At 35.2% G+C, this 27308-nt stretch overlaps 2 protein-coding genes across 6 annotated transcripts in view; one reads left to right on the forward strand and one right to left on the reverse strand.

The window, feature by feature from the left end:
- Window positions 1-11891, forward strand: part of ACVR2A (activin A receptor type 2A) — a 79640-nt gene extending 67749 nt beyond the window's left edge. The window contains exons 6-11 of the mRNA XM_006196141.3: window positions 1032-1175; window positions 2164-2309; window positions 4013-4127; window positions 6613-6751; window positions 9952-10082; window positions 11017-11891. Of these exons, the coding sequence (XP_006196203.1) occupies window positions 1032-1175; window positions 2164-2309; window positions 4013-4127; window positions 6613-6751; window positions 9952-10082; window positions 11017-11211 (870 nt within the window). The 3' untranslated portion in view covers window positions 11212-11891. The remainder of the gene's footprint in view (window positions 1-1031; window positions 1176-2163; window positions 2310-4012; window positions 4128-6612; window positions 6752-9951; window positions 10083-11016) is intronic.
- A 562-nt stretch (window positions 11892-12453) lies between these two features.
- The window catches only part of ORC4 (origin recognition complex subunit 4), a 67218-nt gene continuing 52363 nt past the window's right edge, over window positions 12454-27308 (reverse strand). For 3 of the 5 annotated variants that reach the window (XM_072960939.1, XM_072960937.1, XM_072960940.1), the window contains 5 exons: window positions 23894-23980; window positions 20864-20972; window positions 20030-20125; window positions 19881-19948; window positions 17141-17718 (listed from right to left, as the gene is read on the reverse strand). In XM_072960939.1, coding sequence (XP_072817040.1) covers window positions 17530-17718; window positions 19881-19948; window positions 20030-20125; window positions 20864-20972; window positions 23894-23980 — 549 coding nt within the window. In that variant the 3' untranslated portion in view covers window positions 17141-17529. Of the gene's footprint in view, window positions 13252-15173; window positions 15360-17140; window positions 17719-19880; window positions 19949-20029; window positions 20126-20863; window positions 20973-23893; window positions 23981-27308 lie in introns of those variants that run through there. The other 2 variants (XR_012072575.1, XM_072960938.1) reach the window with 2 other exon arrangements.

A 27308-nucleotide genomic window follows, 5' to 3' on the forward strand; every position in this document is an offset into this window, starting at 1 on the left:
TTAGAGTCAGTGAACAAGTGTATTACCTTTTTTTTTTTTTTGTAGCAATGCAGATACTATAAACTATGGTTTAGTTCTCAGAGGAAGTCTTTTGTGCCAAGGACAAGGCATCTTGTTTCATGTGAGGAAGCGTAAAAATTAGAGGAGTAGCAACAGTAACAGAAGCTAACCTTTTATTGAATGGCTCTATTGTGTCAGATGGAGGTGCTTTTCCATATGTGACTGCTCACTAGTACGCGTCCATCTGCTACCTGTGCATACAATACAACCCATGGTATTCATATAATGCAACAACCCCATGAGGCAGACACTACAGTCCCTGTTTTGCTAATGAGGCAACTGAATGATTATGTAACATGCCAAAGGTTCTTAGACAATTTGGATCTAAAGAGTTCCTAACCATTACGCTGTGGTGCCTCCCTCTTTCATTCTCTTCGTTGTGGAAAGAAACTAATCCTTTATAAGTACACATGTAATAGGCATGGATCACTCGCAGGCACACATGAATCAATGGTGTTTCAAATTATTGTATTATGTATTTATACCCCATTGTTCTCTCATTGACTTGTGCAGGGTATTCTAAATATTTTGTTAAGAATGTTTGATATACTGTTAGTTTTTCAGAACAAATTTGTTTTCTATTAGGTGAAGTCATTCTCCCGGAATTTGACTCTTAATAGTAACACAAGTGACTTCACATCATGATGAAATTACACTGTAGTACTGACTTATAAACAGAATGTGTTGCCATTGTTAGGTTCAGAAGTGAAGCGTTTCTGATCAACTTCTGTTTACAAATGAGAAACACAAAAAAGTATGTTTGAAGAAATGGGGCAAGGCGGCATTTGGTGTGGAACTATTACCTACTGTCAGAGTTTTCTTTTATTAAAAAACAGGACAGAAGAAAGCCAAAGAATCTTTAATCCTTAGCCTTAAAAAATTTTGCCTTAGAACATACTTGAGCAATCTCTTAGATATGTTTATTTTCCTATATTCTTTGCATTCTTACTATTCTTTCTTTTTAACTCTAGGACAAACAGTCATGGCAAAATGAATATGAAGTCTATAGCTTGCCTGGAATGAAGCATGAGAACATATTACAGTTCATTGGTGCAGAAAAACGAGGCACCAGTGTTGATGTGGATCTTTGGCTAATCACAGCATTTCATGAAAAGGTAAAACTACTTTCCATTTTAACTCAGTAAAGTCAGAAGGCTTACCTTCTTAATGCTGACTACAAAGCCCTCACTTATTTTTCTGGGAATAGTGTGTTATTATAGTTGGTTAATATTTATAAATAAAAATCTATTTTAAAAATAATTTATCTTAATAGAAGAGCAAAGACGGCAACTTTCTAACCTACCCCTCTAATTATATAATACCAGTCTTTTGTCCCTGATTTCTTGTGCTGCAATTACCTTACAAATAATTATTTTAGTATAGCCAGTGCTTAGTAACATTTACTATCCATTTTTATTACACGAACCACTTTTTCAGCTTGAGTTTTGTTTCTTAAAATTCTTTAATCAGTGTTACTTAGTGACAAAACGAGTCAGGAAATTTATCTGATCTTTTGATCTGTCACTAATTTATAGGGTAATTACCACCAAATACACTTGCTGTTTTTCCTCAATTTTTCTACTTTCACAGTTTGTATGAAAAGTATACATTAATGAAGTAGGAAATTGTGTTCTTTTTGGCAGTCAGTTTCATCATTGTCAGAAAAAAGTGATTCTTTTACTTTCCTTAATTCTTGACCAAAAGGTTGACAACATCTTTGAGGAAGATTCTTTAGGTTAGTTGTTGTTATATGTTTTAATTTTTTGTTCTCCTACTCCTGTGGTATAACATCTCTATAGGCAGTATGCTTTAACTTTGGAAATATTTTCTAGAATTTAAATTTTCAAGTAGTCTTTTTTTTAACTTTGGACCTCTAAGTAGGAGGGAGTTGACTGTGCTTGTAGCAAATGTTTAAAGATTAGTGGTATTCCTTTCAAATGTTTATTGATGTGAAACTTGAACCATTCCAGAAAGACTGTTTTTTGGATATTATTCAGTGAAAGGAAAGATAAATTGCCTTCCATAACCTCTTAAAAGTAAAAAGGAAAGTCTCTATATACATATGGCTTTTGTCAAGAGTTGTTTTTTCCTCCCCCTTTTTAGGGTTCACTGTCAGACTTTCTTAAGGCTAACGTGGTCTCTTGGAATGAATTGTGTCATATTGCAGAAACCATGGCTAGAGGACTGGCATATTTACATGAGGATATACCTGGCCTAAAAGATGGCCACAAACCTGCCATCTCTCACAGGTAGAGCTAAATTGTATTACTTTCCCAAATAATTCAGTATTTGTTTATTATTTAAACTTTCAGTCCACTGGGCAAAATGTATTTTTCTCCTAGTTGTCTAATGATGTGATAGAGATACTTGATTTTCATTTGTTTTTCCAATTAGGTTCGAGATTGGCCAGGTAGTCCTTTTGGATAATGTTATGTGTTAACATCATTATCGAAGTGTAATTATTGACTTATGTTTTAGTTTGTCTCATTCTGAAAGCATGGTTAAGAATGAAAGTGTATTTTCTTTCTCTCAAAGGAGAAAGAAATTTGTTTTACTTCAAACATGATTTACTTCAAAGGTAATTATAAATAGGTATAGGGGATGTAATTAAGGAGAGAATTTGAGTATCTTTTTTGCTTGTGGTTTGAATGACCATGTGATCATTACCTTAGCTGATGTGGAGGGAGGAGGCATCATTTGAATATTTAGGTTTACTGAGTTTTCTATTTCAGTGAAGAAAGTTGGATTGTTGGACCCAACAATTGTCATACCCTTAAAAGAGAAAGTGTTAAGTTTCCTTAAAAAATGAGATTCAGTTTGCTACTGTGTATTTAACTTCCTTGAACATGGGATCAATTTGTCATCTTATATTCAGTTTAAAGATGGTTGTTTTAAATTAGCTGATTCATTTAACATATACTTGAGTGCCACCAGGTGGTTATTTAGTTGCTAGGAGACATTACTTTAAATCCAATTCTAATGTAAATTCTGATTTTGAAAACTTTGGATGACCTCCACCTCAGAAATAGCTCCGCTTCTCACCTTCCTAAGTACAGTCTAACTGCCTCTTCCTGGATGTTTGCTCATGTCTCCTAATCCAATAAGGAACTTAATCGTTTGGAACTGCCAAAGCTTACTTTGAGTTAGGGTCCCTAGAAATCGTTTGAGCCTAAAGCTGGTTTTTGTATTGTTGGGTATCTGTGCCTCCTCTGTCTCACTCTTGGTCTCTGTGTCTGTACACATAAATTTAACCATTGCTCATGGCATAGATGTATTTATTTATGTATGTATTTAGCTAGGGTAGAGTACCTCTCGGATGGACCAGTTGAGGCTGGTGTGTAGAGGAGGATATCTGATGGCCTTAAGACACATACTGTCTGCAGAACACCAGGATCCAGCTGGAGCAGTGTGTTTATGGAGAAAAGTTTCTATGTGTTATATATTTCTAGAGATGCTTTTGTACAGCCAGGTTGATGAATATAAGAATCATTAAAATAATGTATGCTGGTGCCAGTAGACAAAAGGCTCCAATTTAGCTATTATTTAAAAATTCTTTTTTTTTAAATTTCAGTTTACATGAGAGTTTCTAACTGTAAACTCTGAAATGTGCTTATTATCTTTTAAAACAATTTTATGATTAGTAGGTAGGAATGACATAGATGACATGTAGGCTGGACAGTATTTTTGGAATGGCAGCTCTCTTACAAAACTGCTTTATGGAGAGAATTCCTTCTTACTGTTCATGTGATGAATAGGGATTTGTCATTGTACTCTTGTGCTTCAAACTCTATGGAGACTTTGCTTAAGCTTTTTCTTCCTCTCTTTTTCTGCATTCATGTTTTCAGGTAACTATTCTTTTATAGCATACATAGTCTCCTCCCACTTTCAGTGAAAAATTTAGAAGATAATTTGTTTAAACTTAATTTGAATACTTTGTCTTTCTGTTTGCAAGGGACATCAAAAGTAAAAATGTGCTGTTGAAAAACAATCTGACAGCTTGCATTGCTGACTTTGGGTTGGCATTAAAGTTTGAGGCTGGCAAGTCTGCAGGTGATACCCATGGACAGGTAAGGATGATAACTATAAACTGTAAGAAAAAATAATCTTGCCCCATATTTTCTTAGATGGCATATCTGGGATCAGTGGGCTAAAATTATTGTGGTGGTTATTAAATCAACATCTAATAAAATGACACTTAAGAGTAACATGTTAAATTTGCTGAGGAAGACATTTTCATATGGTGGTGAAGGACTGTTAGGACCTCAGTTGGTTTAGATCAAGCAGTTTGTAAGACAACTTAGATGTCATAGGATTCTATTTTTAAAACTAACCAAAGAAGAATCCAACACATTTTAATAGACCTTGTTCTTAGAGAGTTCTTAGTATTAACTCAGTAGTTTTAACTTCTTTCACTATCTTAAGAGGATTGGAGGAATAATTAGTCACTAGTCATGCTACGATGTATTAAGATTTAGTGCCCATTTTTCTAGAACAGTAGTTTCTCGGTCATTATTGCTTCTTTAACTTTTTAATCCCCTTTATAGCTTTTCTCTGAATTCCTTGAGCAAAGAGCCTACCTCTAGTCAAGGTCTGCACAAAGAGATCTCAGCGATGGGAGGAGCCTTTAAGGAAGGCCAAAGAGGAGAAGAACAAAATTCATCTTATTCTCAGAAACTATGAGGCTAGGAAAGGTGTTTTCAAACCACTTTGACCTGAAAGGTGGTATTTCCTTACTACAAACCAAATGATTTTGCATAATCATTACTTCATCTTTCAAATCATGCAAATTATTTGGTCTTCTAATTCTAAGCTTTCTTTTTTCCCAGTGTATCCTGTTGACCCCCAAGAACACAGTACAGCAGATTTTGGCAGTATTGACTAATGATTTAAGAATATAGTCAGCAGTCATAGTTCTAGGAAAGTTGATACCATATGTATTTGGGAACAAAGGCAGTTTTATGGAAAATATTACTGAGATGGGAGATTGTGCAGGAAGCCTAGGGACAAACATCTAAGCTGACTTTATGATTCATTATCATAAGACTAAATTTTGGGAATAATTTAATCCTTTGGTACCACCCCACCGCCCCTTTTTTAAGGAAAAAATTTGGAGACTCATTCATGTCTTTTAATGCCCTCATGATTGGGTTACATGATGAGGTTAAAAATAACTAATAATATGCAATAATCATATGTAGTAGTACATAAATACAGAGTAATACATAATAGTAGATAATAATACATCACTGATTCCTTGACTTTGGATTTCATAGGTCAGAAAATTTCAAAAAGCATGTTATTGCACATTCTATATATTGCGAAGAATACTAGGGGGAAAAGATTTTTATCTATTATCAATTTTATCATTATCAATTTATAAGAGAGAGGACATTTTACACTAAAAAGGTAGAAGTCATCATTTCATAAGAAAAGAAGTACTTTGGATGGCATACACATCGGGAAATGCTTATAGTACAATTAAAATACAATTTGAAAGTAGCAAAAAAGGCAAAGCTCCTTTTATTTTCTTTAAAATGTTCTTACTGAATGAAATAAAAGTTGAACTTTAGGTCTTAGCGATCTTTTTTTTTTTTAAACTGTTCTGTTTATGTATATTTGCAGATAATTGCATAACTTCTAGTTTAGAGACAGTCATTTAAGAATGGAGCCTTTGGAAATACCAATATCGGGGCCACTCCCTAAAACTTAAGTAGATTGTGCTCTACCCAGTTGTCTCACAGAAATTTTTTAAGCATTCATATATGAGTTGTGTTGAGCACCAACCAAAGCTTATCTCTACTAGATCAGTAGCCATAGTTATGTTGCTAAGAAACACCAAATTGTTAGGGACAGATACCAATAAAGAACTCCAAGACAGAATTCTTGAAGAAACAAATACATAGATTTTGAGCAAACAGAACTTTAAAAAGTTTATCCATCCTTGGCTAATTCTTTTTATGTTTTGTATTGTTTATTAGTTATTGTTAAATACAGAGAGACACCCTCAAAAAGGGATATATATTTTTCAAAGATAAATTTCAAACAGTGTGCAAAGGTGCAGTTGTAAAGCATACAGCTTTTTTCTCTGTTCTGGCCTTCTCCCGACAGATAACCTTGTTCAGTTTCTCGTGATTATTTCCAGAAGGGAGAAGATCCTAAGCCTCTTCCAGCATAATGTCTGCTGATGTATCTATTAAGTGTACCCAGACAGGATCTTAGTATATGTATACTGCTTTCTTCTTGCTGTTGTGATCCTATAGTATTTTTAGAAATCTTTCCATATCAGTCCTTACAGATTTGCCTCATTTTTCTTTTAGGAGCGGCATAGTAATAGTAGTCTTTCTTAAGCAGCCCCTACTGATGGATGCTCCCACTGTTTCCAGGATCTTGGCTGTTTTATTACTTGAAATGGAATAAAGTTCTGGTGGTCATAATTTAGCTATCTTACCTACTATTAGACCACACTTGGTTTTGATTCTTTTTACAAAATCATATAATATTAGTTCATAAAGTTAATGAATGAGTACTGTTTGCTTTCAACATCTTTTTCAGGTTGGTACCCGGAGGTATATGGCTCCAGAGGTATTAGAGGGTGCTATAAACTTCCAAAGGGATGCATTTTTGAGGATAGATATGTACGCCATGGGATTAGTCCTGTGGGAACTGGCTTCTCGCTGTACTGCTGCAGATGGTAAGGGAACAAGTATTTTTGAAAAAGACATATATGCCTACTTCACATGTATGAAAAGGGGTGATTACACTCAAAGGTAATATCTTAAAGTACAACTTTTTAAAATAAACTCCAAGAGGTAGTAGTTTAAAGAGAATTCAGGAGGCAGGGGATAGCGTGGGCAGGAGAGGAAAGGTACTGATCTGTATTAATCCATTACCATTACCAGATGTTTTGCTGGGCACTTCACATAGCTTTAGCTTGTTTCTTAAAACAACTTTGGAGATAATTATTATCTCAGTTTTACTTGTGAGGAATTTGACACTCAAATTTTAAGTAGAAATTGAGTAGCTTGTTTATTTTAGCCACAAAGTGGTTAAGTTATGAAACTTAGATTTGAAACTCTGATCCAAATGCAGAGAGAACGCTGCTACTTTGGTTAGGTTACGTGGGTCCTGAGATACCTAAGAGTTAAAGTCAACTCTGGGGTGAGAGGAAGTGTATGTAGTCAGGGGATTTTGCCTCTCAGGACACTCAGGCTGAGTCTCTTCAGCACTCCTGTGATAGCAGCAGATACCTAAGTAACCAGTTGAATTATCAGTCTGTCCTCCATGACACAGAACTGAGCGTGTTTAGATCTATCACAGGTTAAATTCTGCTTCCTTAAACCTTTGAAAGTCCGATGCAGACATTACTGTGAACATAAGCACTTTGGTCCTAAGGGATTCCTAGTCCTTGTCCTTGTTTTTTCCCCACCTCTAAACGATGGTGCTAGGGATTGAACCCCAGGCCTTGTGCACACCAAGCACGTGGTCTGCCACTGAGCTGAACTCTCCACCCACCTTGTTCTTGTTCTTGTTCTTGAAGTCTTTATTCAAGTTCCCATAAATATTTGCATCAATTGATTATAAACCTCCCTATTACATTCCTGGTGACAGAATTGTAGTATTTTAGGTACTCTGTCTTTAGTGCTCCTCAGAAGGTCTCTACTCTCTTCAGTTACGTTATACTTTTTTGGATGTGAGAATATAAGGTCGATTTCCTATTAAACTCCCGAACTAATGTAAATTAGTTTGGTCTGCTTTTTTTAAAATTTTGGTTTATAAAAGGTATAACCAAATTAACCTGTGTTTATATTTTCTTAGTACAGTAATAGTTTCTCACTGTAGGACAGACTACCTCAAGGATATGAAATTTGATTTGGGATACTGTGTTTTTAAAGGGAATTTAGTAGAGAGTGCTCAGGAATGGACAGCCATTCATTCTTTCAAGATTGGGGGCTTGGCGTAGGAGTGGATCTAGAACCTAAGAAAGGCTGAAGCAATTTGGATATAATTTTAGCTTAGAAGTCTGTAGGAAGAAGAAGCTGTTCAGTGCATTTTAGCTCAAAGTGGAAGACAAAATACATTTATTATATACATTTATGGAGGCAGAAGTAGGTTAGGTGGCAGATGGTATAGGAAAATAAATTTCATAAGAACTTCATTAATATGAACTCTTCAAAGCAAACCATTAGAAATGGTGTTAAGAGGGATACCCAAGTAATGCAGAGTTTAGTTAAGGTGATAAAACATATCCTGGACAATTAACTCTAGAGGAAGGTAAGTATGAATTGTCTAGCTAACCTAGGTAAATGTTTTCAAATGAATGTAGTACCTGGGAAATGTAAGGGAGTGTTATGGGAATTTAGAGGAGTGAGGAATTGCTCTGTTTTGGGGGAGGAGAGGTTATCGGGGAAGTTTTTATGGAAAAAGATAAGGACAGATGCTTACATTTCTTAAATGCCTTGCATATGCTATGAAATACTTTATTGCAGAGTCAGGCATTTGACTCGTTAGAAATTGAGACACAGGAGATGGATGAGTGACTGCTTTTAAAGTGAGTGCTCTAACATTTTTTGATGGCTAATTGTTGATAGTTCAATTTAGTGATTCTCAAACTTTGATGTGTGTACCAAACTTCGGAATTTTGTTAAAAGTCTGATTCTGACTCAGTAGGTCTGGCGTGGAGCCCAGTATGTACATTTCTTACAAGCTCCCAGTCAGTGCCAGTGCTGCTGACCTGTGGACCACACTTGGAGTAGCAGGGGATAAACAGACACCTAAATGCACCGTAGTGCTCAAGCAGAGACTCACTCTCCAGGCATCAAGGATTCTTACACTTAGAGAGGGCTGAGCTAGACAGCCTCCTTCTTGATCATTGTTTATAACATATTCTGTCCAGAAGTATTTATTGGGTTTGAGAGCTTGTACAAGGTTTATGACTATATATAGACAAATCTGGCCACTGAAATTGCTTATTAGTGACCAACTTCTGTCAAGGGGATACAGTACAGTGACTGAAAACAGACTTTAGAGTCAGATGGACTCAAATTCCAGTTCTGTCACTTCACAGCTGTATGCCCTTTTTTGCAAATTATGGAACTTTTTTAGAGCTTCGTTTTTACCTGTAAAATAGGGTAATGGCAGCCTTCAGTCTGTGAAGGTAAAATGGAAGTAAATAATAGAAAGTTCCTGGTCAGAACAAATCCTCATTAAATATTAGTTATTGCTAACTCCTAACTGAATTTCCATATTTAAGTAGGCCTAAGAAAAAAACGAATCATTATGTTGTAGAATAAATCTTACTTGTCTGTTTAGGCACATTCTGACTTGTTGGGAACCCTGCTCAGAGAGTACATTTGTGATTTTGAAAAAAATTAAGTATTTGGTAGCTCTTGTTAGGGCAGAGGTGTGACTGGGATATAGTTCCTTATGTGGAGTGTGTAGGAGGTCTGGGCATGTCACAGAATAAAGATGGTTACAAGAGGTTGAACCCAAAGTCTTCAGAGATGAAAGTACTACTGTTTACAGTCTGATCTGAATTGCAAGAGGAGGGAGTACCTTAAAGGGCTGTTGTGTCCTTGATTTGCAAATATCAATGGTTTCCTATAGCCTATATTCAAAGAAATAGGTGTCCCTTTATACAATGGATAAAAAAGCTCTTTACACAGTCCTTAGTAGGGTTACATGCCAAATTAGACTTTTTGGTTTCCCCTAAATTAAAGTTTGTGTCACACTGTGGTGTAAGTACAGCTGAGTTGTTTCTGTCCTGTCATTAAAGCATGCAACAGTTAGAAAAAGGTGATGCAGAGTATTTTTAGAAAATTTGTTCATTTGGAAGTCAGAAAGTTTTGAATTAAAATGATTTTTTTCCCCTTTTTAAAAATTTTTACATTTCAGGACCTGTAGATGAGTACATGTTACCATTTGAGGAGGAAATTGGCCAACATCCCTCTCTTGAAGACATGCAGGAAGTTGTTGTGCATAAAAAAAAGAGGCCTGTTTTAAGAGATTATTGGCAGAAACATGCTGTAAGTTATACAGTTAGCTTTTCACTTGAATTTCCAATATACTTTTCAGAGGAATGATTTATAGCTCTGCACTTTTTTTTCTCAGAGGATTTTCTGGGGAGGTGATCTTCAAACAGGATATTGTCCTAGAGTTCTATAAACAACAGAACTAGGGCTGTAACTGTGTACTCATGAGGGAGGTGGTGGTGAGGTCATAGAGCCTTAGGGGACTGTCATCCCTCTTGTCCTGTGCAGATGAGGATGCCCCCTCTTAGGAAACCTTCCCAGGGAAAGGAGTACTTGTGGATGGTTGGGTCACCTTGCTGATCACCACCATTCCACGTGATGCCATTTTAAAAAGCGAAGCACCCAGTTTTCTCTTCTCCATGGCAGTTTTAGCATTTTGATTAGGGATTGGAAGATTTTCAAGTTCTTAAGAATTTAAGAGACTAGACAGGCCAAGGTGGGAACAGTACTGGCTTGGTTATTTTGGTCTAGGTATAACTAGAAACATGGATAACGCCAGGTAGAGAATCCTTAAGGATGACTTTATAACCCTTTTATTTAACTGCAAGTTAGAAATGATATTAACTAAGGAAACAATAAAATTTGGTACACTTCCCAAAGCCTTGGTTTTGAATCCAGTTCAAAGGTTAGCATTTAAAAATTATGCTTGTTTATGAGCAGTGGACAGGGATTTTTGGAATTAAAAACACAAATCACCTGCTGTGATAGTCTCCAGTGCTGAAAGAAAAGGTGATTTCTCTTAGTGCTTTTCATGTTCCTGCATAGAATAGATTCTCAAAAGTGAATGTGGATGGATATCATCAAAGTTGGCTAATCTTGAAACTGTCTGTCTTTCAGCCACAAAAATAGCAACTTATGAAAGTTTAATTCTATTTCCTAATAGAAAACAAAAATTGCTGTCATGTTTGACTGTGTTTTTCCTTTTCAGGGAATGGCAATGCTCTGTGAAACGATAGAAGAATGTTGGGATCACGATGCAGAAGCCAGGTTATCGGCTGGATGTGTAGGTGAAAGAATTACTCAGATGCAAAGACTAACAAGTATCATTACCACAGAGGACATTGTAACAGTGGTCACGATGGTGACGAATGTTGACTTTCCTCCCAAAGAATCTAGCCTATGATGGTTGCACCATGCGTACACACTGAGAAACAGGACTCTGAACTGGAGCTGCTAAGCTAACGAAACTGCTTGCAGTTTATTTTGTGTGAAATGCGTAGGATGTCTCCAGGACGTGTCGGAAGGCAGACTCTCCTTTCAAAACATGGCTCTGGGAGGCTTACGGCATTGCCTGAGGCAGAGACATGAAGGACGTGAGACTAAGAGAAAAGCTGTAGACTCTAAAAAGAAACTTTTGAAAAAGTGTACATGAAGAATGTGGCCCTCTCCAAATCAAGGATCTTTTGGACCTGGCTAATCAAGTGTTTGAAAACTGACATCAGATTTCTTAATGTCTGTCAGAAGACACTAATTCCTTAAATGAACTACTGCTATTTTTTTTTAAATCAAAAACTTTTCATTTCAGATTTTAAAAAGGGTAACTTGTTTTTATTGCATTTGCTGTTGTGTTTCTATAAATGACTATTGTAATGCCAATATGACACAGCTTGTGAATGTTTAGTGTGCTGCTGTTCTGTGTACATAAACAAAGTCATCAAAGTGGGGTACAGTAAAGAGGCTTCCAAGCATTACTTTAACCTCCCTCAACAAGGTATACCTCAGTTCCACGGTTGCTAAATTATAAAACTGAAAAACACTAACAAAATTTGAATAATAAATTGACCCATGTTTTGTAACAAGGTATTACAAATTCACTGTGTTATTTAAGAAAAAAGGGTAAGCTATGCTTAGTGCCAACAGGAAGTGGCCATTTTTCGTAAAGCAGTGTTTTAGCTGTTCTTGTGCTAGCTTGTAATTTAAGGGGGAAAAAAGTGCTGTTCTTTGAAATGAAAAAACAAAAACAAAAACAAACAAAAATGGTGTCACTTCCCCCTCTCTCCTGTGTTTTACAGGTTCATCTTACATCCGGTTCCCAAAATACTGCATACTTACCTGCATATTTTTCAGTGTGCCGTGTTTGGGAACTATTAGAAAATTTAAAGCATGATTTAAATTTTTTTAAGTGAGCTGTGACACTGGAAAGCTCTTCATTTTTATTCTTTTAAAATATTTTTTTCCTATTTATATATGTAAAGTTGTAGTGTATTTCTTTTCACCAGTGTGTGGGACATTCTTTATCACTGTTTTAGGATCACCTCAGGAAGTGTCATTACCCAGAACTCCTCACTCTGCTTTGAGACTTGTAACTTTATCACTATATTTCCTCTTGGTGCCATCTTGTCAGAGTAATATTTGATGTCTGTGATACGTCAAGAATTATCCTAGGGTAGAGATTTAAAACTTTAAGCACAGATATCAGATGTTACTGCTTTAAAACAAATCAGGGATAACAAGTTCAACTTATAACTTAAAATATGCAACGACATTTAGAGGTAACCAGTGTTGATGCAGGTAACACAGCCTAGCCTCCTCCCGCACGTCGCTTTCACAACCAACTCTGACACTGATTTAGGGTAGTTCATGCCTTATCCTTGGTAAGAAAATGGAACTGATGGTAGGTAGGTGCCAAAGTGCTTTTCAAAATAATGCTACATTAGAGTATAATTGGATTCTTTCTCAAATTTATACAGGCCAAAGTAAAACATTAATTTCCTGAATTTCTAGATTACTGACAGACAAATAGCCAGTATTATGCTATTGTACTTTTGTCAGGTCATTTTAAAATCCATACATTCATTTTATAAAATAACTTTTTACATGTCACTATCAGGAGCTCACTGTGAATGTGTTATCTTCAAATGGCTATTTAACCACACAGTACACTACATTTTACATATAATATGCACTTAATCTCTGGGAATAATAAATTATTATTTATAAATAATACATAGGTCAACAGACTCTAAGCAGGGAGGGAAAGAAGAGTAATAGCACCGCTGTCTGTGTGCCACACACCATACAGAACTTTGTGCTCTTGGTCACATCATGTACCCAAGGTTTTGTTGTATTCCTAAGAATTCCCATTTCAATGTAGAGCTCACCTTTATTTCAGAAAGTACTTAGCTTCTCAGTTTCTTGATGTAGTTTTGCTTCCACTTTGAAACTAATCAAGAAGGGAAAATACGAGAATGTTCATACAAGAAAATTGTTAATCTCCTGAAGACTAATTTCTACCTGTCCTGAACATTTAATCCCATTTTTAAAAGTTAAACAAATCAAAAGAAAAACAAGGAACATTATGATGAGTGGCTTATGTGAACACTTACAGATAAATTTTATAAGACCAGTTATTCACAAAGTAAAGTTTTCTCTTCCTGTTAGAAAAAATTTTTAGAAATCCTGGGTATTGTACTTAACTCTAGCTAACCAATTTTAAAACTTGTATCCTTTTGAGAAATATATTGATAGAAAAATACTTTTTATAAGCAGTAAAATAAGAATGTTCCAGTGACTACCTGTCCTGATACCTAGTCTTGTTAAAACTTTCTTTTGCAGGGCATTTTCATGTTTGGTTTACAGTCAGCATAGAGTGGGCAAGTTAACAAAAAGTTTAAGCTTAGGGAGATTGAAAAAAGAAAGATTAAGAAAAGAAAAATGACTTCTTTGTTTTGGGGTAAACTGAGACCCCAATAATTTTTTCCTCATGTGTATGGTGCTCCTTATGATTTGTCTTGTATTTTGCCTTTATGACACCCATCAGAACTGCTGCTCTAACTTACACTTTACCTTGCCCAGATCTCCGTGTAAGGAATGCTTTATGATCAACTGCCACAGGACTGATGGATTAACCAGTGTTTTGGCTTTATTCGAAGTCTATGCCCTGCACAGCTCTTGTATGTATTTTAGATGCTAGGAAGTTTTTAGCATGTGATGTGTGATTCTTGTTTGAATGTTTATTACAGGTACCTTGTGAATTCCAGAACAGAGACTGTGCCTCACAATTTTTGGCCCCATGAACTTGCACTATCTTTCATGGTGATGTTTTGAAAGTACAATCAGGAAAAAAAAAAAAGTTTGGAACTTAAAAATGAATCATATATCATGAAATTAAAAAGAATCTCTTTTTTCCCCTTTACTCACTCCTGTGTAACAGCTACATTTAAGTAAAATGCAGGTGATTGATAGGGGGAAAAAAAAAACCCTGGTCAGATGATAGTTTAGTGGAATAAACTAATTACTGTTTTAAAAAAAGCTTCACCACAGATATTTTCCAGTTTCTCTTTTTTACCTTTTTAAAATATTACTTTTTAGGAACATTTGGTATAATGTGCATAAAATTACTGATTTATGGGCAAAATGATACAAGTAGCATCTTAATTGAACATCATTTACCTCAGATATTCAACCAGCAGTACATTTTTTATGCAGTCTCAACCCATATCCTATTTGTTACCTCTCAAAATATTGGTAAGCAATTATTTTAGCTTTACTCTGTATTTCTTGTCAGTGTTTTGGGCACAGGTTGTTGTACTACTGTCAAATTGTACTTGCTATTTTTTTCTGCAAGTATTTAACAAAAAGCTAAAAAAAAAAAAAAGCCCCATAAAACCCCACCTCGGGTAAGTGATTGTTAAATATTGTACAAATAAAATGTATGCTATCCCCATTCCATTCCCAAGTTAAATAAAAAAATAAATACGGTATGATTTGCATATGCAGTTTTTCTTTAGCTATATGTTCTTAATGAGCTTTATAATTCACAGTGAGGCTTACACCTCGAGATCTGCAAGAATGGGGATAGTGGTGAAAGGGAGATTTGTCAGTTGTGGCATTTCCCTCCTGTTTTGTAAGCAGATTGTATTCCCACTATAAAGCACATATGTTGGTCCTGCCTATTTTACCAAGAGAAGCTAAATAGCATTAGTTACCTTGTCTTTTCATTTGGAGATTGAAAACACTGGCTTAGGAAATAGACATCAAAGTTAGAAACTATACTTTCCAACAATGTAACTAGTTTACCAGTTGAAGGGAAGAATTCTGGTACATTAACTTAGGGTCCTCAGTAAGAGTGATCATCAAGGAAGCTAGCTTTCATTTACATTTTTAATGTTGCAAATTCTTTTATCTCATGGCTTTCAAGAAAATGAGGGTGCAAGAGCCCCACCTTGTCACGTTGAGTGTCACAGTTCACACCAATGGATTCTCAGTTTTTTTAGGGTAAACGTGAAGGAAGGGGCATCACAGAAAGACGGAAATCGTTTCCACAGTGTTCTGCAAAACAGATTCTTCAGGAAGTTAATAATATATAATCAACATACATAGCACTGTGATGTGGTAAGTTTGAACCAACAGGTCTTAATTCCTCAGAGTCATTCACATGCATGTCCGCAAAACTGGAGAGTTTTTTTTCCTTAACTGGTAGGGCAGCTGGAGGGCCTGCTGAGTGAGAACCCCTGCTGCCGCTAACGCTCCTCCTCCCTGCTTTTTGGTCTTTTGGTTGTGCTATTAACAGCCTACATTCCTCCTCTAGGAAATGAAAGTATCTTTAAACCATATTTGTCTACATTATTCCCCAAAGTTTTTTTACTAGGGATTTTTCAGATTTGGTTTTTATTTTATTGATGATGGTTTAAGCAACTTAAGAGATGAAGTTACTTTAAAATTTTTAAGGTATATTTCAGCTTCTTCGTATTTTTTTAGGGAATATGGAAAGGGGAACATCAACATTCCTCCTCAAAAAATGTTTTTGGAGTGTAGGTAGATGCTTCATTCGTTTGACTTTGCTAATCAAAGTTTTCTAGGTTGCTTTACAACTCTCACTGATTTGCTGGGTCTTCTGTAGCTCTTACGGAGTCACCAAAGCATATGAGAGCGTTCAACCTTTCAGTGGCATCTTAAGCACATAAAAATTTGCAATCTTCAAGCAAGTTATTTAGGGGCTTTTATGGTCACCTTTAGAGCAGAGGGTACTTTCCTAAAATAGTTGAGAAATTTTCTTAAAGGGACAATTTTAGCTCAAGTGCAAAATCCTTGCTTCTAGTAACAGTGATGCTACATGATGAATATTTTGGCAAAATATTCCCTAAAAACCTGAAGACTATTGCATAGAACCAGATGCAAGCCTTAGCTTTCATGACACACAGCTGAAAAGTAAACGACTGTGATCTGAAGACTGAGAAGCAGGGAAAGGATGCCTCTGTATGCAACAAAATAGGTTGCAACTACTGAAGAGCTACTTTTATGCACAGAAATCTTATATTCCATTCTGAATACAAAATTTCTTAAAAACCAAGTAAATCATTTCTTAGAGTATACTTTCTAAAATGCATGGTAAGAAAACCATTACTGAGCCTGAGATCTTAAAACCAGGGGCTTTGGTGTCACTGAAAACATGAGCTGAATTCCAGAGTCTGTCAATCCTCTGGACACGGCCACTACTGTGTTACTTTCTCATCTATAAGTAACAGTAACTATCTCACGGCCTTTGACAGTTAAAAGGATTACAAGCTGTACAAGGATAGGGACTGTCTTTTGTAAACCTTCTATGAAAATAAGAGACAAATATTCTTGAATGAATGAAGTCACTAACAGTTAATGAATGCTTATTAAATTTCACTTTAAACATAAAGCAGTTCCTGAATTTATAAGGTGATGCTGTGGCATTTCCACACTCCTCTCAGGACTTTACTTTTGGATGCACTGTCATACACGCCCCATTATTTGTGGGAGTAATTCCCCAGGAACAACCTAATGTGCCTGTTAAAAAGACAAGTGCTGGTCCCTTTGGCCTAGAATAGGCCCAAGAATCTGCATTTTAAAAAAATCCTGCAAGAGATTTTTTTTATGGTATGAGTACCATATTTTTTAAGAAGTCTGGAAGAAAATGTTCAAACTTTTGGCTTTTTTCTTCCGTTTGTACTATCTTCTGCCCAAACTGGTCAGTCTCCTGAACTAGAAGTCCTGTGTCTGCAATAGAATCCAAAATTTCCATGGGAACAGAAAAAAATGCAGCACCTCCCAATGGACCAAAAGATTACTCATTACACCTCAACTCTTACCATTGTTTCTTTACTGTTTTGTTTAAGGTTTGTAAAAACATCTAGCTGCTGGGGCTGCTGGGTTAAAACGAACTCTTCAAATGTAACACATAAATACTTCACAAGTGTTAAATAAGCATATGGTTCAATCCCTAAAATAGTCACATTTATTTTTTTGAACAGCTACTTACAACATAATCTAAATCACTAGAATTGTTAAGTCATGTAACTGCTTATGATTCAGAAGCAAGGCACAACTATGACACTGCATGTGCAACAGTCTCCCGTAAATACAAAAATACATGTTTATAAGAAAATGTAATAACATTTCTTGTTAAAGGAAATAGCTTTTAGTTCTTTAGAACAGTATGCCCGAAACTCCATAACTGAAGCCGGGGTTATATTCATAACCAGCTGAGTGAGGACGTTGCCCACTGCCTGACATCTGTAGGACAGTTAGGGTATTTCTGCAAAGCATTCATAATTTGAGTGTTATCCAAAAGTAGCTTCATCAGTTGGTACTCCCTCTGCGCATTTACTGATGTTCTTTCCATAGGCCTTATTAATTCTAATTGTTGTAAGTGTTCAAAAGCCTGAAAGATGAGAGAACAGTTGAGGTTGAATAGGGGAAGCACAGTAAACAACGTTAATCCAGAAAACAGGGTGTGGTCAGCAGTGGACACGTGCCAGGAAACAAAGCAACCGAGATGAGCAATGTTCAAAAACAACTCTCGTTAACCCCACAAAACCTTCTACCCGACGTGAGGCAGTGCCAATATAGTTCTCTCTCCCTGCATCACTGAATGTAAACAGGGCACACAGTTCAGTCTGCACAATACGGTTCTTGTTCCTAACCTATTCTGTATCATACCTTCTCCTAGTCCTTAAGTTACCTGAAGGTTTCCAGTTCTCTACAAAAACGTAACATCTGATAAGACCTGTACTTTTTGACTAATTATGTAGGTTACTCAACTATGCATTTACATTTTGTTTCTACTTTTGTAAGACTTAACTGTGTAAAAGTTAAATACAGCTGCAAAAAGAGGGAGGCAGGAAAGAACCCTTGGAGCACATCTGTTCAGCTGATCCTCACTATAAATAAACGGTTCGGCAGAGTGGTACCGGTATGGAGGAGAGGACAGGCTCCTCTTTCCCTGAAGTCTGACAGAGACCACCACCACCTGTCAAAAAGTCCCTTTCTTCCATCTTCCCCACCTTAATAGGACTCTACTGTCTGCTTCCTCTTACCTTTGATATTCATGTATCATGTCGTTCTAACCGTGATTGTTGTTTTATTTTATTAGGGTATGAAAAAAAACCATAAATCATGACCTACTAACCATTAAATATTGATATACTGAAACAGACTATTGAGCTTTCTATTCTTAAGCCTCGCTGTGAAAAATATTATTGGAATATATTATGTACCATAAAAATTCTTCTGATAAAAGCAAAATAGCTCAGATACCAATTATTTCTGAGAAAGTACTAGAGACTGCAAGAACTGGGGCTGAATAAAACTGAGAAGATTTAAAATATTTCTAGGTAGCAAATTTTTTTAAAATTTAAAACATAGAAATAAGCAGCTGTAAATTACTCATGAAAATTTAAGTGTTCAGCTAACCCTTTCCATTCATACAACCTCCACATACTTTGACTATCAGACAGATGTGGACATCAGGAAGAGAGAGAACACCAACCTCCAGGATGCTAAATACTTTTCCTATTGTTTTGAAGAAATGGTAATGTCCTGATCTCACATTTTTTGTTTGCTGTAAGTAATAAAATTCGGACTATTAGGGTTTATAAAGGATGATGAAGAACTAATGCATCCACTGCTTTAAAAAAAAAAAATGTCCAAAAGGTAACCACTAAACCACACAGGACTACTGAGGATTTGAAATGTGGGGCTTGGTTTTTAATTTTATTTAAGTTTCATTATGTTTAATTACAAACATGATATTAGAAAATTTTAAGTATGTCTGAAACAGTTTCAGAATGTAAATTTACTTCTTCAGCTAAAATTTTTCAGGAATCTAAAGAGCAATTATTTCCAATGAATAATCACTGGATTAAGATATGCTTTAAGTGTAAACACACAATTTCAAAGACTTAACACAAAAGAAAATAAGAACACTTCATTAATAATTTTCTATACTGACTACAGATAGAAAGATTTTTATATATAAAATTTACTGTTCAAGTGAATTTCACTTTTTTCCCCCACTTTTTTGTTGCTACTAGAAAATCTAAAATTATATTATGTGGCTCACATTATACTTCTGATGGACAATGGTTTGCTAAAATAAAGTTCATCAAATTTTAAAACTCATGCCTCACACCCAACTCCTAACAAAACTTTCTCTGTATACTCTCACCAGCCAGTGAGATTTTGTCCTTTATTTTCTTAATGACTCACTGTGTCTCTTTTTACTGCTGAAATTACAATGCCAACTCGGGGTGGAAAAGGATAGGGTTGTATCTGTGTATCAGACAGACTGTAATGAGTTCCTTTTCAGGCTGCAAGTGCTAGGAAGAGACACTAGAGGGCGGTATACCCCCACAAACTATAAAACAACTGGCTGCATTGTTCAGAATTATTCAAACATTTCATTTTTAGATTGTTTTGAAAAAAGCCCTATGATAATACCTAATGTTTCAAAATTAATGAAAGTACAACTATTATATATACAATCACATTATATGTAAAAATATACCTATCTACAAAAAAGTAACAATGAACTTAAAATCTTACCTTCATGACAACAGGTTTCTCAAAATTATAAACGGAATGGGCCTTCCTTTGAACAAATTTCTGAAACTCTGGACAGAAAGCAATGACATTAGTACCTTTAAATAAGCAGTGAGGTAGAGTCAGAAAGGACTATCAAAGTCTCATCTTACCATTATAAACCATTTGAAAATTAAAGGGCTCCTCTTCATAGATGTCATTTAAATGTTTCATTGCTATGATAAGACAGATTTCTAAGACTGACAGACCTGTAATGAAAGGGAAACAAACTATGAGGTATAGTTTACTTGCTGATACCTAAGGTTGAAACAGCTGTCTTCCAAACAGAAGGACAAAGCGAAAGACCATGGTTTTGAGGGGTGGGAAGCGATCAAGACACCACCCCAGGTTCGCATGTGTTTCGGTCACTAGTATCTATTAAATCTTAAAGCAAGTCACTCAACCTCCCTGAGCTTTGTATCTGTAAAATAAGGATCTTTCTAAACTTCCAGAGATGTTACAAGGACTATAGACAATATTATCAAGAACTTTTCCCAAAGCCCACAGTAAACATAAACCAAAGCTGCAATTATTAAGTTACTTTAAATCACAAATCACAAAGGGCCCTGGATTATTCACAATTCCTAGTCCCCGGAAACTGTATCTAAATTTTTTTTCCTGGAGAGAAGGCTCATTAGATTCTCAAAAGGGACAGTGAATTCAAATAGCTGAAAGCCAGTGCTGTTCAGTAGCACTTGGTGCAATGAGAATGCCGGCAAGAGTCATAGCTGGATTTCCAATGTGGCAAGGGAGGCAGTGTCAAGTTTCTTTCACTTTAAATGAGAATAATAGTAGTTTTTAAAGGGCTCAGTTAAAGAATGTATGGCTATAAAAGTATTCTGTATATAAAACACTATGCCCAATGTTAATTATAATTTTGAAAAGCATTCTATTATATAAACTCAAAGTTATTTAAAAAAAAGCTACTAATCAAGCAGGTTTCTCACCATGTACAATATTTGCTTTAGAGTCCATGCTACACAGCTGGTTTGCCTCCATCAGATGTGCTGCAGTCACAAAGGGGTATGACGGTGTTATGCGATTTAAAGCAAGCATCTAGGGAAATGCAGATCAGAAAAACAAATACTTATTTACTTGGCCATTTTGGAAGTATCACTGAACAAAACTTCTTAATTTAGAGTTATGGGAGAGTAAATATTAATGCTTTGGAGAGCCATTCTCTCATATTTTACCCTATTAAAATACAGTATTTCAATCCCTGTGCCTTATAAAAGTAAAGCATAAAAAAGTTCTTGCTGCTTTCACTACTCCTTCCCACTTACATATCTTGTTTACAATTCAAGAGAAAAACATTTAAAAAGGAGCACAGCAAGAAGAGACCAAAAACAGTATTATTCAAAGCCCCAGATCAAACCAAACCAAACCAAACCAAACTGGGACTTGTAAAAACTTTCTTACCACCCAGTTAACCAACCCAGGTTACTGTTGAGTGATAGACAGAAGCCAGCTACTTCATGTTAAATTGTATAAAAAAGAAAAAAAGAAAAACAAAATTATACCCAGAAACAACTGTCCTTGAAAGCAGAGTTCACTTTTTATGGAGAAAGCTGTCTTTCCAACAGCTAACAAAACTCCTAGATTTGAAGATTTGTAACTTTCATATCATCTAAATTTTATTTTTTAATTTATTTTACTGAAATATAACTGACTCAACATTTAAATTTAGTCCTATCAATAGGGCTAGCAGATCTGGCAGATAAAAATGCATGACATCTGACTAAATTTCAATTCCAGGTAAACAACATTTTCTTAGCGAAAGCATCTAGTAATATTTGGGAGATATTTATACTAGAAACTCCCCTTTTAACCAGGGCCCAGGGTCCTTAACTGAACAGAAGGGTTTGGCAATCCTTGTTCTTCATTTCCTTACTGAGAGGAACACAGGTACCCAGTAGCCCCTTCCTTTTATCTCTTCTTTTTCCTTTATTATAAAATATTCTGACATATAAAAAGGCAAGAGAATAACATAGTGAGTATCTGTGATTGCTTCCTCAGCTTACGAAATATAAACTTAGAGCTGAAGCCCCTGGCTCTTGCCCTGGGTGACTCTCTACTCTTCTCCATGCAAAGAAAAAATCATGCATGTCTAATTCTTCTGCTACATATCTTTGTATTCCTAGACAATATAGAGTAATTCTCAAGTTTTAGATAAATACTATATTGTATTCATGCAACTGTTTCTTCACTGAATTCATGTCAAGATGTCGATTCTAGTTTACTCATTTTTTTGTTAGATTCCTCTGATCTACTCACAATTATTATTTCTCTTACTGATGAGCATCTGTTATTTCCTTTTTTTGCAATTATAAACAAGGCTGCATTAAACAATCTTGTAATGCCTTCTTGTGCATCCAAGTCTTTCGAGATACCTAAATTTGCCAAGTTGTTCTCCAAAGTACCTATGTATATTTACACTACTAGTAGGCAGCAGTAAATTTAATAGTCACAGATACCACCCCATCAGGCATAAACTTCTGACACCTACCAGACTGGCAGAACAAAAAAGTTTAATTGTAAAGTGTAAATTGTACCATTTCCCTAATTACTGGAAAGGTTAAACATCTTTGCAAATTATAAGTCATGTGGGATTCTATACTGGTAGACTGCTTGCTCATATTCTTAGTTTTTTCTTTATAGATTACTGTAGAAGCTCTTTACATACTATGGATAGTGCTGATGATTACATGGATTGCATTTTTCCTCTCCTAATCAAGTCTTCACTTCTTCTATGGTATCTTTTGGTGTCCAGACATTTAAAAATTCAGTGTCGTTAACTTTAACCATCTTTTCTGTTGTGGCTTGTGATTTGTGTAACTTCTCTAAGAAATCTTTCTCTAGCTCAAGAATACAAACATAATCTCATATTTTTCTTCTACTTTTTTTCAAGTTTTGGTTTTGTACACACATTTAGGTTTATCTACCTGAAATTTACTTTTGGCTATGCAAATGAGGCTTTTTTCTATGCGTAGAACTCCTGATTTTTTTGTTGTTGTTGTTGAAAAATTATCCAAACTATATTTAATCTGTTAAGTCTTTTTTTCTTTATAATTTCCACTAATTCCAAAACTCCTCTTAAATAAGAAAAACAAAAATTAAGCCATTACCTTGAATTAAAAATGTAATAGGAAACTGGCAAAACAAAGGTTTTTCATATTGACAATTCTGAGGCAGATACTTTCCCAAAATAATGAGAGGTGTATGTATATATATATACGTGTCTGTATGTGTTTGTCTATCCTCCGTATACCATAAGTTTAGCAAATAAAGTCCAATTTTGGCATAAATACCTAAAATCTCTACTCTAAAAATTCTTAGTCCCAGAATTCCTTTATGATAAAGACAGCTGTTGTTGAAAATGGCAGTATGCTTTTGATAAATGGGATAACTGTCCACCCTCACCATTCTTTTTTTCCTCCCTTTACTGTCCTTATTTGACACAGTGCAAGAAGTTATAGCCATTGCAAAAAGGTAAGAAAAAGAAATAAAAGATATACAGATTAGAAAGAAAAAACCTCTCTATTTGCAGATGATGATTGTCTACATAGAAAATCTCAAGGTACCTATTAAAAAAAACTCCTAAAATAAATGAATTCAGTAACGTTGCAGAATACAACATTGACACAAAAATCAATCACATTTCTATATACTAACAATGAGCTTGCTGAAACCAAAATTAAAAACAAAGTATCATTTACAATTGCTCCAAGGAAATTAAACATTTAAGTACACACTGTAAACGTGTACAGGATCTGTGTGTGAGAATTATAAGATGATGATGAAAGAAGTCAAAGAAGAACTAAATAAAAGAAGTGATATACCATATTCAGGGACTGGAAGACTGAATGTAGTAAATATGTTAATTCTCCAAAAATTTATCTAGAGGTGTAACCAATTCCCATCAGAACATAATTAACTAGTTACAGAAAATAAGTGATAAAAATAAAACTAATACAAACCAATAGCATGTGCAACGACCGCAGGTTTTTGCTAACATTGAAATGCTTCTGCAGTATTTCTCTCACACTTCTGTCTTCTGAGAGACTCTTTTAAGAGGAAAAAAAAAATCAAAACCGAATTAAAGAAAAATGCAGTGCAAAACCTAAATATAATCTTGTGCCTCCCTGGTTGGTGTACCTCATTAAGTCTATGTGGTGTTTATTCATTATTAAATAGGTGCTGGTCTCATTTGTGGAACACAAATATCAAAATCAAATTTCCACTCTACTTTTTTCTTATCCCTTTATGTTAATTCCAAAGACACAAAGATAAAACATAATTCTTGCTACCACAAAATTTCTAGTCTAAAAAGGGAAACTATAGAGTCCTACTAGTGGCATGATCAAAATGTAGCACAAAATCCAACAGAGAATAAGAGTTACCATACTCAGGAAAACAAGGTGAAGTATTACAAAGAATGCTTAAATTGTATGAATCAATAGGCTACAAGGAAGAAAGAGCATTTCAGTTATAGGAAACAGCATGAGCAATGCAGATTATGACATACTGACAGATGAATAGATGATGATAAAACTACTGATGAAAGAAATTTACTTTGCAAAAATTCAATTATTTTTTAAAACAGTATTTGCTCTACTTATACATGATGCTTCAAAGGGTTAATCTTCTCAACTCTGCCTTTCTGCTTATTTCTGTACTTTTTTAGAGGTCTGAATCCCACTCACCTTTCTTCTGAAAGCTATCACCTTCTTGTTTATATAATTTATTAATCTGCTTTGAAAAAGTCAACAAGATTTACATGTGAGCCTTAAAAAAACTCATTACATTTTTAATTTCTCCTTGATTCAAACACTATAAACTACTTGACAAGACTATTATCAATAACCACTTATTGGATGCCTATTATATTTAATTATGATAGTCACTGAAGATGTTAGATATTGGGTTTTGTAAAATGACTAAATTTCTTACTGCTCTGGACTGAAAACTCCTTTTTGGTTGGCTCAGGAAATGATGTAAGGATAGTAAGACAGAGATAAATGACTAACAACACCCCTTATAAGAACATGGGGCAAATTCCCAGAAATAAAGCAGATTTCCCTTGTTATTCAGGGAATTTGATATAGTTCCTCTTCAATGATGAGCGTATGAGTAGCAGTTACAGAAACAAGTTCTTAATGTGCTCACATTGCAGTTTGCTTGGCTGGTGCCCTCTTCATAGCTAGGTTCTAAGGAGAATGTTATAGGATTACACTAGTACCTCGGGACTCATGCTGCTCCAGGGATTAAGTCAGTGGCAGTAGATGTACTAAATCTCCTAGTCTGTTTCTGCTAAATTTTCTCACTTCTGTTGACTAAACAGGGAAGGCTAAGACAGTAGGTAAATCTTTCTTGAACTTAGCTAGTACTTTTAGGGCATTTCCTTTAAGGAGAATCAGCAATGGTCCTTTTAAATGTTCTTTTATACAAAGATTTTTCTTATACTGCCATGCCAAGGTGCTGTTTACTCTGCTTACTTACATATTTGACTCATTTGTGGGTAGGGCTAAAACATTCAAGTTAGGCAGGATGTGCAGGTTATAGCCTATCCTGAAGATATTTCTTGGGTGAGATTCTATAAGCAAACTGCTACTATATCATTGCTTTTGGTTTATGTTAATCAGAAAAACTTGCTGGATAGTCAGCACTGAGTGAGAGGATAGCTCCCTCAATGCACCCTCTCTTTCCTGGGCAGGGCCTCTGGCCATGGTGCTGACATATTTTTTCAATGCTCATTTATTAGCATTTCAAAGGGAGGTGGCAAATGATAATTAGGATAAGGCAAAAAAAATCACAGCTAAGAGACACAAACTCCAGTGGTACTAGTTCTATCTTATGAAAGAACAGCAAGATTGTCAAAAAAGATGACAGGATAGTGCTCACATTTATCCTTACCATCTGCCCCTAAAATCAGTGATGTAACATCAGCAAAAAAAAAGACCAAAAACCTAAGAGTTAGCCACTTTACTACCACATGCTTACCATTTTCTGAGCCATCCAAAGTCATGCTTCACCAGTAACCCTCACCATCTACTTCCTTTATATACTCACTCTAAGATGCTCAGAATACAACATAGCTGGGAAGGACAGAAAGAAGGATGACAGCACAGTATAACCTGGGCTTATGTAGTCATCTTAGGAAAAGAAGGCAAGCAGGGGTGAAAATAATAAAAGCTCTGGGAAAGCATAGACATTTAAATATTATGAAAAACTACATTTGATTGATAAAGCAATTTAAAAAAAAAAACCACACTGTTGTAACAAGACAATCAGTTCAGGAGTTGTAGGTGAAAGTCCGTGAGACACTCAAAAGTGGATTCAGATGGCAAAGATCCAGAGCTCTGATCCACTCCAGACCTATGTAAGTGAAGAGACAATGTGAGAGCACCAACTATAAATAGTGTTCTTAAAGCAAGGACTCTTATAATTAGATATATCATCAAGAAAAAACTTATATATGAGTTACCCAATTAGAAAAAGTAAAAAAGGTAAAACAGTATTTAAGGTTTGTATCCTTATGTAAACACAAATTTAGCATGTATCTACGGTCTGAAATGCTATGAACGAAATAATTACTTTGTAGTAAAAGCAGCGAGGATGGGCATGGACATAAGGGAAAATTCTACCTTTGACCATGTATTCTTATGCACTGATTTAATTTTGTTCAATAAACTTCTAATATAGAAAATGCGTCAAAATTAATAGTGCTTACATGAGCAGACTATATTTTAAAATCAAAATAAGAGTGTTTCAGTTATGCAAGATGAGTGAGTTCTGGAGATGTTAACGTACAGCAATGTGACTATAGTTAACAATACAGTACTGTATACTTGAAATTTGCTTAGAGAATAGAACTTAAGTTTATCTTACCACACACACATGAAAGAAAGGAAGAAAGAGGAGGGGAGTGGAGGATGGGAGAGGAAGGAAGAAAAGAAGGAGGCAGGAAGGAAGGAAAGAAATCTAAGAAATAGCTTGACTGTGGTATTTCTCAATCTATATCAAAGTATCAAGCTGTACATCTTAAATATAAGCAACTTCTAATTTGTCAATTATACCTCAATAAAGGCAGGAAAAAACAAGAATCAGTTAAGAGCAATAAATAAAAATTCTCACTTTTAATATGGTATTAATATTTAAGATTTTGTAGTAAAAAGAATATAATCTATCATTACTACTTTAACATAAAACAATCTTTTTTGAGCGCCAGTGAATATAGACTGTTTAACTCTAAGCAGAGATCTACTCATCCTCACTCATTAGTATTTAATATTACAGACCAGTTTTTCCCAATTCTTTCAAAACCAAGGACTCTTTATATTATTTTCCACTTTCACAGGACCCACATTTTTGAAAGATTTTAACGTGTGAGAT

The sequence above is a fragment of the Vicugna pacos genome, chromosome 5, assembly GCF_048564905.1.
Source record: "Vicugna pacos chromosome 5, VicPac4, whole genome shotgun sequence".
In the NCBI taxonomy this organism is placed as follows: Eukaryota; Metazoa; Chordata; class Mammalia; order Artiodactyla; family Camelidae; genus Vicugna; species Vicugna pacos.